General features: G+C 40.1%; 1 protein-coding gene across 3 annotated transcripts in view; it reads left to right on the forward strand.

Moving 5' to 3' along the window:
• GREB1L (GREB1 like retinoic acid receptor coactivator) overlaps nucleotides 1-12,963 on the forward strand; it is a 247,207-nt gene that overhangs the window by 90,108 nt on the left and 144,136 nt on the right. For 2 of the 3 annotated variants that reach the window (XM_054984549.1, XM_054984550.1), the window contains exons 3-5: nucleotides 4,615-4,708; nucleotides 8,710-8,881; nucleotides 9,024-9,221. In XM_054984549.1, coding sequence (XP_054840524.1) covers nucleotides 4,706-4,708; nucleotides 8,710-8,881; nucleotides 9,024-9,221 — 373 coding nt within the window. In that variant the 5' untranslated portion in view covers nucleotides 4,615-4,705. The remainder of the gene's footprint in view (nucleotides 1-4,614; nucleotides 4,709-8,709; nucleotides 8,882-9,023; nucleotides 9,222-12,963) is intronic. The other variant, XM_054984551.1, reaches the window with a different exon arrangement.

Consider the following 12,963-nt stretch of genomic DNA (forward strand, 5'->3'; position numbering starts at 1 on the left):
AACTTCCTTTTTCAAAAGGTGGAGGAAGCTACAAGGGGTTCGGCCATACTAGACTTGATATTAACCAACAGGGAAGAATTGGTAGATGAGATGAAGGTGGTGGGGACCTTAGGGGGAAGTGACCATGTCCTTCTTGAATTCCAGTTGCTGTGGGGAGCCAAGGAAGTTCGTAGCCAGACTCGTAGGTTAGATTTTAGTAGGGCCAACTTCGATGAACTCAGAGGCTTGATGAGAGTCATTCCATGGGGGAGTGTGCTGGAAGGAAAAGGAGCGAGTGAAGGGTGGGCCATTCTCAAACACGAGCTTTTGCAAGCTCAAGCCTTCACTATCCCAGCAAGACGGAAACATGGTAAGGGCTCCAAGAAACCGATGTGGATGCACAGAGAGCTCCAGAATAAGCTAAGGGAGAAAAAGGAAATGTTCAGGAAATGGAGAGAAGGACAGACCTCTAAAGAGGAGTATATGAGGGTTACTAGGTACTGCAGATCAGCCATCAGAGAGGCTAAAGCTCAGTACGAGCTGGGTCTGGCCAGGAGGGCTCGCTACAACAAGAAAAACTTCTACAGATATGTGAGAAGCAAACGCAAGGTAAAAGAGGCAATTGGACCACTGTTGGGAGTAGATGGAGAAACTCTGATGCAGGACAGAGAAAAAGCAGACAGGCTTAATGACTTTTTTGCCTCTGTTTTCTCCCTGAAGAACTCAGGCACATCTAGAGATAGTAGAAAATGTGGCAGGACACCTGAGTGGCTAATTGACATTGACAGAGAGGTAGTGAAGAGGCATCTGGCTGCACTGGATGAATACAAATCCCCTGGGCCGGATGGGGTGCACCCAAGAGTGCTGAAAGAACTTTCCAGAGAACTTGCAGAACCCCTGCCCATCATCTTCAAGGCCTCCTGGAGGACTGGGGATGTGCCACAAGATTGGAGAAGAGCAAATGTTATCCCAATCTTTAAGAAAGGGAGGAAGGATGACCCGGGAAACTACAGGCCGGTCAGTCTGACTTCTGTTGCTGGGAAGATATTAGAACAGATTTTAAAGGGATCAATCTGTAAGCATCTGAAGGACCGCTCAGTGATCCGGGGAAGTCAGCATGGTTTTGTTCCTAACAGATCCTGCCAGACCAACCTGGTTTCCTTCTTTGATCGAGTGACCAGCTTACTGGATTGGGGGAACTCTGTTGATGTGATTTATCTGGATTTCAGTAAAGCTTTTGATAAGGTCCCCCATGACATTCTGATGGGCAAACTGGCAGACTGTGGAGTAGACTATAGGACAGTTCGGTGGATAGGGAACTGGTTGGAGGACCGCATTCAAGGAGTGGTGGTCAATGGTGTTTCATCAGATTGGAGGGAGGTATCCAGTGGGGTGCCGCAGGGCTCGGTTTTGGGCCTGGTACTTTTCAATATTTTTATCAATAATCTGGATGAAGGAGTGGAAGGGCTGCTCATTAAATTTGCTGATGATACCAAATTGGGAGGGGTAGCAAACACCCAAGAAGATAGAATTAAAATTCAACAAGACCTGAATACTCTGGAGAAGTGGGCAGCTGTGAATAGGATGCAATTCAACAAAGACAAGTGCACAGTATTACATCTGGGCCACAAAAATGAGAAGCACAAATACTGGATGGGGGATACACTTCTGGGCAGTAGTATATGTGAAAGGGATCTTGGGGTAAGAGTGGACTGTAAACTGAATATGAGCAGTCAGTGTGATGCGGTGGCAAAAAAGGCTAATTCAATCCTGGGTTGTATCAAAGGGGCCATGGCATCGAAATCGCAGGAGGTCATAGCCCCTCTCTATACTGCCTTGGTCAGGCCACACCTGGAGTATTGTGTGCAGTTCTGGAGGCCTCACTTCAAAAAGGATGTGGACAAAATCGAGAGGGTGCAGAGGAGAGCGACGAGGATGATCAGGGGTCTGGAGACTAAGCCCTACGAGGAAAGGCTGAGGGCCTTGGGAATGTTTAGTTTGGAGAAGAGGAGGTTGAGGGGGGACATGATTGCTCTCTTTAAATATTTGAAAGGCTACCATTTGGAGGAGGGCAGGGAGCTGTTCCAGTTGGCAGCAGAGGGTAGGACGCGAAGCAATGGGCTAAAACTACATGCACAAAGGTACCGACTGGATATTAGGAAAACCTTTTTCACGGTCAGAGTAGTTCAAAAGTGGAATCAGCTTCCTAGGGAGGTGGTGAGCTCCCCCTCACTGGCAGTTTTCAAGAAGAGGCTGGATGAATACTTGTCAGAGATGCTTTAGGCTGATCCTGCACTGGGCAGGGGGTTGGACTAGAGGGTCTGTATGGCCCCTTCCAACTCTATGATTCTATGGGATGGGGGGAAACATTGTCAGCATCCAAGGCACTCATGTCACTCCCTGTGCAACCAGAAGTGATGTCAACATGTCACTGGGGGACACTGGGCATGCATTGAGGAAACTCTATGGTAATCACTCAAATACTAAATTTTTGAGGATCTTTATGTATTTTTAAATTACGTGCCTGTTTCCTGAAATCTGATGGCAAATGAAAATAGACTTTCTATGCTCTTACTGTAGCTAAAAGACTCATATTACAGTACTGGAGAGATAAATGCCCACTTTCCATAAGTCAAAGTATTGAGGACCTTACAACTTTATCAATATTGGAGTGTATGGCATATAGAAGACAATTGCATGTGGATTTATTTTTAGACATTTGAAAACCTTTTATAGATGCTTATGTGTAGACCTGCCACTGTGATCATATTTTTACTTCGATTTTGCATGAAGTTTGCTTGAATTTTAAAAATAAAATCAAAATGCTTGTGCGCCCATGGCACCCCCTAGTGACTTACTAATGTCACTTCTGGGTGCATGGAGAGCAATATCAGCACATAAGGATGCTGGGTATATTCCTCCCCTATTCCCACCACTTTTTTTTCTTCCCTGCTGGCCGGCTGAGCCCCTCTATGACCCTATAAGTCCACTGCCAGTTGCCAGGAGACCTGGCATCTCTTCACCTCCTACAAAGGTGAGGCAAGTGGCAACCAGATACAGGGCTAATCCAGTGGTGGTACTTCACTTGGGGAATGCTTTGATGCCAAATCAAAGTGGTTCTCCTTAATCAGTACTTTAAATGAAGTATTCTGTATTTTTAATGGTTATTTTTATAATCTGATTCTAGGCTCAGGGCTGTTCTGTAAATACCATTTTAACTTACTGCATATATATACTCTTTTAATGCTTTTGGTTGATCTTGGTTTATTTTATAGCTTGTTTCAATGCTCTTTTGTGTTTTTACTTTTAGGATTTTTTGGTTTGGTTTTTTCTTGTCAGTAACCTTGAGGAGATTTCTGGAGAGGCAGCATGTGCTTTTTCTAAATATAAAATATCTTTCCTCCCCCAGTTTTAAGGTTAACTGTACCTTGGAGAGTTGTAGGTTCCCAGTATGAAGTATACATTGGCCTTTGGTTTAAGGTACTATACCATCACCAGTTTGGTGTAGTGGTTAAGAGTGCGGGACTCTGATCTGGAGAACCGGGTTTGATTCCCCACTCCTCCACTTGAAGCCAGCTGGGTGACTTTGGGTCAGTCACAGCTTCTGGGAGCCCTCTCAGCCCAACCCACCTCACAGGGTGTTTGTTGTTGTGGGGATAATAATAGCATACTTTGTAAACCACTCTTGAATGGATGTTAAGTCCTTCTGAAGGGCAGTATATAAATTGAATGTTGTTGTTATTATTATTGAAGGAAATTGAATAGGTTTGGCATTGCTACATTTCTACTTGATAGAAAAGCTTCCCTTTTTCAGGAGAGAGCAAAAGTATTTAGGAAATCATGCTAGTTGGCAAGCCATTATTTTTCTGAAAACAAATACTAAAGATCATATGCAAACTATGGTTTGTGCATAGCATTGCTTGCTAAGTTTTTATTAATAACAAAATATGGTTTGCACTAAACCTAGATGCAGGGAATTGCAGTGTGTGAAGGGAAGATGGAGAGAGAAGGGGAACAGAGTGCCCACAATTATCAAGTTCATATATAAAGTTAAAACATGATTAGTTGATAACAGCCAAACAGATTCATTCTGTTGTTTAAAAAGTTCTGAACCTACATTGCCTACCTTATGAAAACACATACACCTCCCCTGTCAATGGTAAAGCACATAATAACAGTTTTCTGACCTTCTGCACCCCAGTTTTGCTGCTTGAGGCTCACTTTGGTTCTTGATAAGGCCTCCCAAGCCACTGAAGGTTGTGATGAGGAGTGCCGAAAAAAAGCATAAGGTAGAAGGACTAAGGGATATAGATAAGAAGATTGCACTGCCTCTATTTTACATATTTTGTAAAATTTTCCCTTCTATCTTTTTCACTTGCTCATGCTGATTGAACAGATTGTGAGGCTTCCAGGAATAGACATTGGTTTATCCAGAGCCATTTCAATAAGACAGGCCATTTATCTCTATCATTAACTAAATTGTAAATAACCATTTCCATTTTTATGTAATCTGATGGTAAGTATATAGGAATATGGCTTCCACAGAAGTTCCCATGCAATAGTAAGATCAGAGAGTTACAGAAAAATCAGTTTTCTGATCAACTGTTTTATCTGTGTCTGTTAATTTCTTAATAGGTGCTGGGGCTCAAACTTACCTTAGAAGATACACCCTTTGAGCTGGAAGCTCTAATTCCAGAAGTGTGGGGTTGTTGTCTTTGGCTATTCAATGGTGAGAGAAAGACATTTTATATTTTCACGGAATATTTTTGGCTGTAGTTGTTAAATCAGCATTCCCAGCCTGAGCTTGGTGTTGAACAGAGCAGGAAGTCCAGAGGATAAATTTGAACTTTAAGGGGGCATACAATATTGTGGTATGAGTTGGAATCCAGAGGTCTGTTAATAAAAGGATCTTGATGCCAGGATTATTTTGTTCCCCTACCCCTACCAGTCCTTTCTGATCCAGGAAAGCTTATGTTTAGGATTAGAGGTGGGCATGAACCGGGAAAACACCAAACTGTGCGGTTCGTGGTTCATCCCGTTTCATGAACCACGAACTTGCCCCAGTTTGCAAACCGGTTTGTGGGGTTTAAATGCCCCTTTCCATGCTGTTGCGAAGCTGCTTGGAAAGGGACATTTCACCCCCACCAGCTTGGACCAGCTGCTTGGCGGGGAGATCCCCGACAAGCAGCTGATCCGGGGGTTGAAATGCTCCTTTCCCTGCCTCTTTGCAACGGCACAGAAAGGGGCATTTCACCCCCTCTGGCTTGGATCAGCTGCTTGTCGGACCAGTTTGTGGAATTTCATGGAAAACGGGCTTCCACGAACTGGTTCGCGAATCATGAACCAGCCCAGTTTGTGACAAACTTTAGTTTGTCTTGCAGTTCGTGCCCATCTCTATTTAGGATATAAGTTTGGCAAGGCATACTGGGGAGATGGAGGTCAAGGAAGGATCCACATCTGTTTTCAGATGCTGGATACTAACTTATGTGTTTATGAAGCTTCTCAAAAATACTTCTTTTATACAAAGTGTGTTGTGGTATTCTGAAATAAAGGAAACCATTTACATTAAAAAAATATCTAACACCCTAGCTTATGATTTGAGATGTGAGGCTCAGTACAACAATCCCAAATGTCAAGTTCATATCTGACTCTCTTTAACAAGTCTGTATATTAGAAGAATGAAACAGCTACCAAGTTGATAGTTTTAGACACATGCTGAATTCGAGAATATTAACAAGGGCCAGATCCAACCCAATACAATTTCTAGTAATGACCTACACGGCAACCCATACTTTTGTTTTTATATGCCACTGTCAAAAAGTTTCTGGGTGCTAAGGTGGGTGCCTATGCACCATTTGGCCACCCCAACAAAAACGTGAATAGGGAAGACAGGCATCAGCCTTCACGTAATGCAAGTTCAGCCCAAACCACAACTTATGAAGGCTGAGGTATCCTCCACAAAAGGACAGGATTTTGTGGTTTCCCCCTTGCTGGTGCAGGTGCAGATAAAGCACAGCAGCAACAGGGTTTTCACAAGACAGGTTCCATTCCCAATGCCCAAGAAATGGCCACCTCCCCTGTCCTGGGCCTCCAGAGCTTTTGTAGTTTTTTTAAAATTGGCACAAGAATATCGTTATATTGATGTACTGTGTTGACAATAAGTGTAGCATATTTCAGAAAAAGCAGTGTAAGGATATTTTAGGGGCCAGTCTGTTTTTAGCATGGTTTTAAAGCTTGGTCTGTATGTTGCATTTCTCACATGGGTATTCTGTTTTCACATGACATATTTGTTCATTTGTAACAGTTACTACCACGTACATTTTGGCATGTTGACTTGTTAGCTGGCTACCTCAGGAATCCACCTCGAGCCCTGTGATGATTTGATGTGATTTTTTTGGCCTGTTGCATTTTGAACATTTGCATTGTGCTCATGGTGGTAGAGGCTTTTTGTGACATCATGTATCAATTCAGCCTTTGTATTCACGTTCCAAAACTCTCCTAAAGAATGGAAAACATCTTTGTGCCTAGATCCAGAGGAGTTAGCTGTGTTAGTCTGTAGTTGCAAAACAGTAAAAAGTCCAGTAGCATCTTTAAGACTAACCAACTTTATTGAGGCATAAGCTTTCGAAGAGAGCTGTGGTTCTAGAAAGCTTATGCCTCAATGAAGTTGGTTAATCTTATAGCTGCTACTGGACTTTTTACTATCTTTGTACCTGTGGTTCTCCTTCCAAGTACTGACAATATTTTTAAAACATTTGACTACATTAAAAAGTAGCATGTTATATTAGGGCAGAAGCTTCAGATATATCTTCTACTACTTCTGTTGGAAAGTTAGCAGTGACTCATGGGATATAAAACCACAGGAGTTCCGGTGGGGGTGTAGGTAACACATTGCAAAGTATTTTTTAAAAAATTCCTTTATGCATACTGTCATGTATAATGATCAACACATGGTGCAAGTACTTATACCGCACATCACATCATTAACAAGAGATATGATAAGAGTGATGTTAAATCTAGATTTTACATAATGTAAAACAAACTATATCTGAAAACAGCAGATAATTGCATTGTTATCTGGACACATTAGCAGAAGAAGAGTCTTACCTACTTCTGATCAGAATGTGTGCATGCGTGTGCCATTAAGTCACAATTGACTTATGGCAACCCCAGCAAGGGGCTGTCAAGTCAAGTGCAGAGGTGCTATGCCAGTGTTTTCCTCTGCAGAGTCTTTCTTGGTGGTCACTATTCCAAGTACTGATCCTGCTTAACTTCTGAAATTTGATGAGATCAGTCTATATACCATGCCACGTTTCCTCCCTCTGCTTAAATAAGGGCTGCATATTTACAGATATGAGTGCTTCATTGCTTAGTGCTCTGTCCAGAAAGTATATGAACAGCAGTGGATTCAAAGGCGCAGCTGAAGGCAGTGGGGGAAGAAGAAAGGAAATATTCTCAAATTCCTCACAGTGTTGTTGTAACAATATGCCACTTTCCTCTTCCTGAAGTAAGAGTGAGATACTTTCAAATAAATAAATGAGAAAGGCATGGAAATTAGGACAGAGGGGAAGATGAGTCCCTAGGACTTGAATTCTTACTCAAGTTGATTATTTATAAGGAACTGTATAATCAAGCCTTTATCCTGATACCAGGTTAGATTTGTCTGGAATGTCTTTCCTTAAAGGCTTCCCTTCAAAGGTTTTCTTTGCTCTCCTGTGCTCCTGAACATCTCTAGTTGCCTTAACTTAAGCAACTCGTTATTTCATGCTAACTGATAGTAACTGAGAAGGTTAAGTGGGACCTTCTTACTTTTTCTCCGACATATAATCAGTTTAACTTCAATTTAATTGACACTGTTGTGGGACTTCATTTTGAATAGCAAGTCAGTCCAGCCAAAACAGAGTTCTTATCAAATTCCTAAAAATATTAAAGATATAAAAGAAAAACAAGACATGCTCCTAAAATAGATGTTGTGTTCACTATTTATATCTAGGGTTGCCAGGTTCCTTTAGTCCCCCAGCAGGGGACTGGGAACCCAGCACTCACCCTCTGCGGCAATTGGCTTCCCTTCTACGTGCGTGCAGGCTTCCGGTGTGTGTGATGGTGTCACTTCCAGGAAGTGACATCATCATGCAGATCAAGGGGCAGCCCAGCGGGCGCTCCTGTGCTTGCTGAAGGGCTTAATGGCCCCCCCGCAGGCCTGATTTGGCCCGAAACGGGCCTGTTGTGGGGCACAGGGGTGTGCTGTGCCGCCGGGGGCCATGCCGCCCCCACTGACCAGGTAAGTGAGGTCGGGGGGAAGAAGTGGGAATAGGGGATCCCCGCCCCGGGCGGGGTATTGGCAGCCCTAATTTATATCTATGAGTTGGTCCTTGGGTTTTGCTGAATGGTCTCTCTCTACTCCAGCTGAAGTTTAAAATGGCCCTATTTTTACAAGAACACTGATGTATGAACAAAACAAATATTTGAGTAATGTTTTAATGACAGTCAAGAATTCCATCAGAGAAAAACAGAGTGCAGTTTTAAACAAGAGCAAGAACAAACAGTGCTTTCCCAAGATATAATTTTTTTTTTTTTGGCTTTCTTTGCCACTGCACATATTTTATCCTTTGTGTGAGCTCTGTGTAAAATGTTTATTCATTCATGTAGTAAATGTTTCCAAGAGTGATGGGATGTGTCTCTGTATCTGAATCCTGAATATTTTGCCATCTTATAAAATTTGCTTTCCAGACCATGGGGAACTCATATGCAGGGCAACTGAAATCTGCCCGTTTTGAAGAAGCCCTTCACAACTCAATAGAGGCCTCTCTAAGGTGTAACAGTGTTGTTCCTCGGCCCATTTTTTCACAACTCTACCTTGATCCTGAACAGCCTTCCTTCTCACTGGAAGGTAACCAAGCAGGTATGGTATATTTCAATTGCCCTTCTTTATGCTGGAGAAAAAGCTGAATGTTTTCTTACTTTGAAAAGCTTTAACTATCTATTTCCAATAGCATTCATGGATGGCAAGTATGTTCTTTCCCCCTTCCCTGAATGTGTTCCAGATGTAAAACCAAAAGTGGAAGAGCTAGACAAAGAATTGATGAATCGTTACACCCAGAATGGAAGTTTGGATTTTTCCACTAGCCAAACTGTTAATGAAATGGATGAAGATGAGGAGGATGAAGATATGTCTGATTCCAGTAGCCCACCAATCCCATACGCACAAAAACCTGCCCCAGAAGGGTCTTGCACTACTGATGGTTGGTTTAATCCTTCCTTATCTAAAATTTAACAAAAATGTTATATTGGCAAAAATTATTCAAAAATAAAGAAATTAGGACAAATAACTTGTGATAACAATGACATATATTACTGTACACAGTTACATCTTTATAAATGTAATCTAATCTGACAAGATTTTACTTAGATATGAACTTCATGCTGGATTGTGGATGTTTCGGTAGTTCAAAGCTAGGAAACAAGCAATAGGAGGAACAGTTCAAAAGTGTATTATTGCTGTCTGATTCCATGATAGCATTTTAGGGAGTGCTTATGATGGAAATCTAAGTCAGTTATTGTTATTAGTAATAACAATAGCATTTTACAAAAAGCCTCATAGTCCTTATTTGTTGTGCATTAGAAACATGCTTGGATTACTTGCCTTGTTGAAAAGATAAGCAATGGAAAATTTAGAAAGATGTAGCGGGGGAAATCAATAAGAAAATATACTTTTCTGTCTTCAGTATTCAAGACTTGAATCCTGAAAATGAATATCTTGGTAAATAATTAAGAGATTAGATCATACAAAACTGATTACTCAATATATTAGTAGGTGCATTTGTAAACGCAACTAGGATGTCTTGCATTCAGATCAGGGTCCATTTAATTATCGTGGCTAATTGGTGTATCTGCCTTCATCTCTTTAACTTGTATCCTGTGTTTCCCTCCCACTAAGTAACTTTGACCCAGAGGAAGGGAGTGTATCTTTTGAATCTAAACATTTTTGATAAGAATTTGTGATTCTGAGTTTGTATTGTGACATAGAGTTGGATGCTACATATCCATTAAACTAGTGGAGTTACTTTTCTCCAGTAAAAATAGCTCTTCCTGATGATGCATAATGTCTGTGTTTGCTTTTAAGAAAAGCTGCTTCTCCATTAGAGGACAGCACCTCTGCCAGTATAACAAATTCATTCTACTACATACTAGAGATGGGCACGAACTGGAATACGAACCAAAAAAACCCACGAACCGGTCTGGTTCGCGGTTCGTGGAAGCTCGTTTCCATGAACTTCCATGAACTGGTCTGCTGGTTCGTTTGTTTTAACACCAGTGCCCCTTTCCTTGCCACTGCAAAGCGGGAGGGAAAGAGGCATTTAAACCCATGGATCAGCTGCTTGTCGGGGAGATCCTTGCTGTTTAAATGATCAACTGCTTGTCAGGGATTTCCCTGACAAGCAGCTGATCTGGGGGTTTAAATCAAAAAACTTTCAATTTTTCTGAAATTCTGAAAGTGGTCCATTGTGTATAAGAGATGTTAATTTTGCCATTGTCACATATTCATTCAATTTATTCTTCCTTTCCGTCAAATCTGGACATTTCACTGCCTTTCATTTTTCTGCAAATATTACTCTTGTTGTTGTCACCATAATCTTAAACAGTTCACTGTGTATTTTTGTAATATTGCTTGATAAGATATTTAATAGCATTTTTTTCGGATCCATCACAAACATAGCTTTTAACATCTTTTGCATTTCTTCATGTATCTCTATCCAATATTTTTTTGCTTTTTTGCCTGTCCACCACATACGATAAAATGTCGCATATGTGTCCTGACATTTCCAACACCTTTCATTATATTCTTTGTTTGCTCTTGCAATGTCTGTTCTGCCTTAATATTTGACATTCAGTAAATTATTTCTTTAGTCCAAAGATTTCTCCACTGACTCATGTGTATATTTTTTCCAAAAATTTTCATCCATTTTGTGATACAAATTTTACTTGTTTTGTTTCAGTGTGATATTGTAATAACATTTCATAAATTTTTCCCAATAAGTGTCTTAAATCTCTAGTGATTAATTGTTCGAAAGTCATTTTCTTTCTTAGCCAACTCCACTATTTTAGCTATTTGTTCTTTCATTTTTGATACCATTTGATAATATACTGTAATAACCATGGAATACTTTTGATTTAAAGAGCTTGTTATTGCAGACAAACCACCATAGTACGTGCTTTAAGAGAAGGCTATGAAAAGGGGAAGGTTTATTGCATCATCTTAGCACTACTATAAAATTATATGTGAAATTACAAGGGGTGAGTAAGCAACCCTTTGTATCTCAATAAATGTGCAACTTCGTGTGGGAAGTGTCCCTATATGTATCATCAGACACTTTGAGTCAGTTACTCAGAAGCTCTTGAAGTTGCTAGCTTTGTGGTTTGGTATTTTTAATACAATCACCCAAGATGCAGGCCAATCACAAACTATAATCACAGCCAGCTGGTGGTTGTGAAATATCATTTTTCTGAACCATGAGAGTTCAGAGGTTAATATCAGAGGCAATTAGTTCCACAGGTATTTAATACCCCATCAGTTTCTGTGAAGTTACAATTGGAAGTGAATGTGAACTACAATTGTTATGTAAATGTTTGTAGGTGACTTCTTATGTAAATTCCTTATCTTAATGCAGCACAATGACAGGTCTGTACCCCACAGAGGAAATGCTAATTGTTACTGTTAAAGAAAAACAAAAAAGAGACAGTGCTTTGCACAGCATCAGTACTTTTGCTTGTATTTTCACAGCTGTGTTGCCCAACATTTTTTCTTTTTTGCTGGTTCATTATTTTTGTGCTACTTTAAAGAAGGAGATGACTGGGGAAAATACATGGGCTTCATAGAGTAACAGTACAATCCTGTGAATATTTACTCAGAAGTCAGTAAGTCCCACTTCATTCCCAGATGAATGTATGTAGGATTAAAGTTTTAGAACATTAGCCCTTCTTGGGAATAAAGAAATGGCTTTTATTAGATATCTTCTTATTGTTAATCTTTTGTTACCTTTATCGTTTTTCAAGTCACAAAATAGTTTTTTTTTAAGTCCAGACCATTCAGAGTTCATTTGTGGTTCTCATAATTGTGTTGCTTTAGAATCTGTCAGTTTATTTTATGAATATTATGCAGATCTCTAAAATCTTGCTGTATGTTGGCCAGTAAACTTTTGAGAAGATAACCATTATATTTTTTTCAAGATGTAACCTGTGGCTGAGTGTATTACTGTTAAAGGAGTAGTTCAGTAGTTTTAGTGGATCCAAATAATATATTAATAGAATAAATTGGACCCATGGAAAAAATTGTAAGATGATTCCTGTGTGATTATGTGGTTTTTCTGTGTCTAGTACCCATACAAGAAACTAAATAAAAACATGTTAGCAACTATAATAAAAGTTACTGCGTGAGAGTCTCCTTTATGCATACCTATAAATGCATTCATTTTAAGTATGCAATTTTAAATGTGAATGTCCCTTTTGAATGTTGATGTATTGATAGCAGCCACTTAACATTGTCCATAGTAGATACCTGTTACAGATTATACTGAATCTCCAGACCAGAGGAAGTTGGTCCAGCTGAAACCAATGGGATTTATGTTAGTTGAAATTACCAGTGGGAATTAAGCATAACTAACTTCTTCTGAATTCCAGAGTGGTAGCTGTGTTTGTCTGCTGCAGCAAACATAAACAGAAATCTAATGATTTGCATAAATGACTTGCTGGAATAAAATTTTGTTAGTCTTTTAAGAGGCAATAGAGACTTATTTTTTCTGGATTGAGGCTATTATTTGTGTAAGGTAAAGATATTCAGTATGCACTATCTATCTGTCTATCTAGTTTATCAGTAGAAAGTTAAAACCATAAAGAGGCTAGGAGTACACACTAATATCTGAATTTCTTTTAAGTTATCTGCTAATTAAACAACCACAAACATTTACTGTGCTTATAAAAATATAA

Source organism: Eublepharis macularius, chromosome 7 (assembly GCF_028583425.1).
Source record: "Eublepharis macularius isolate TG4126 chromosome 7, MPM_Emac_v1.0, whole genome shotgun sequence".
In the NCBI taxonomy this organism is placed as follows: Eukaryota; Metazoa; Chordata; class Lepidosauria; order Squamata; family Eublepharidae; genus Eublepharis; species Eublepharis macularius.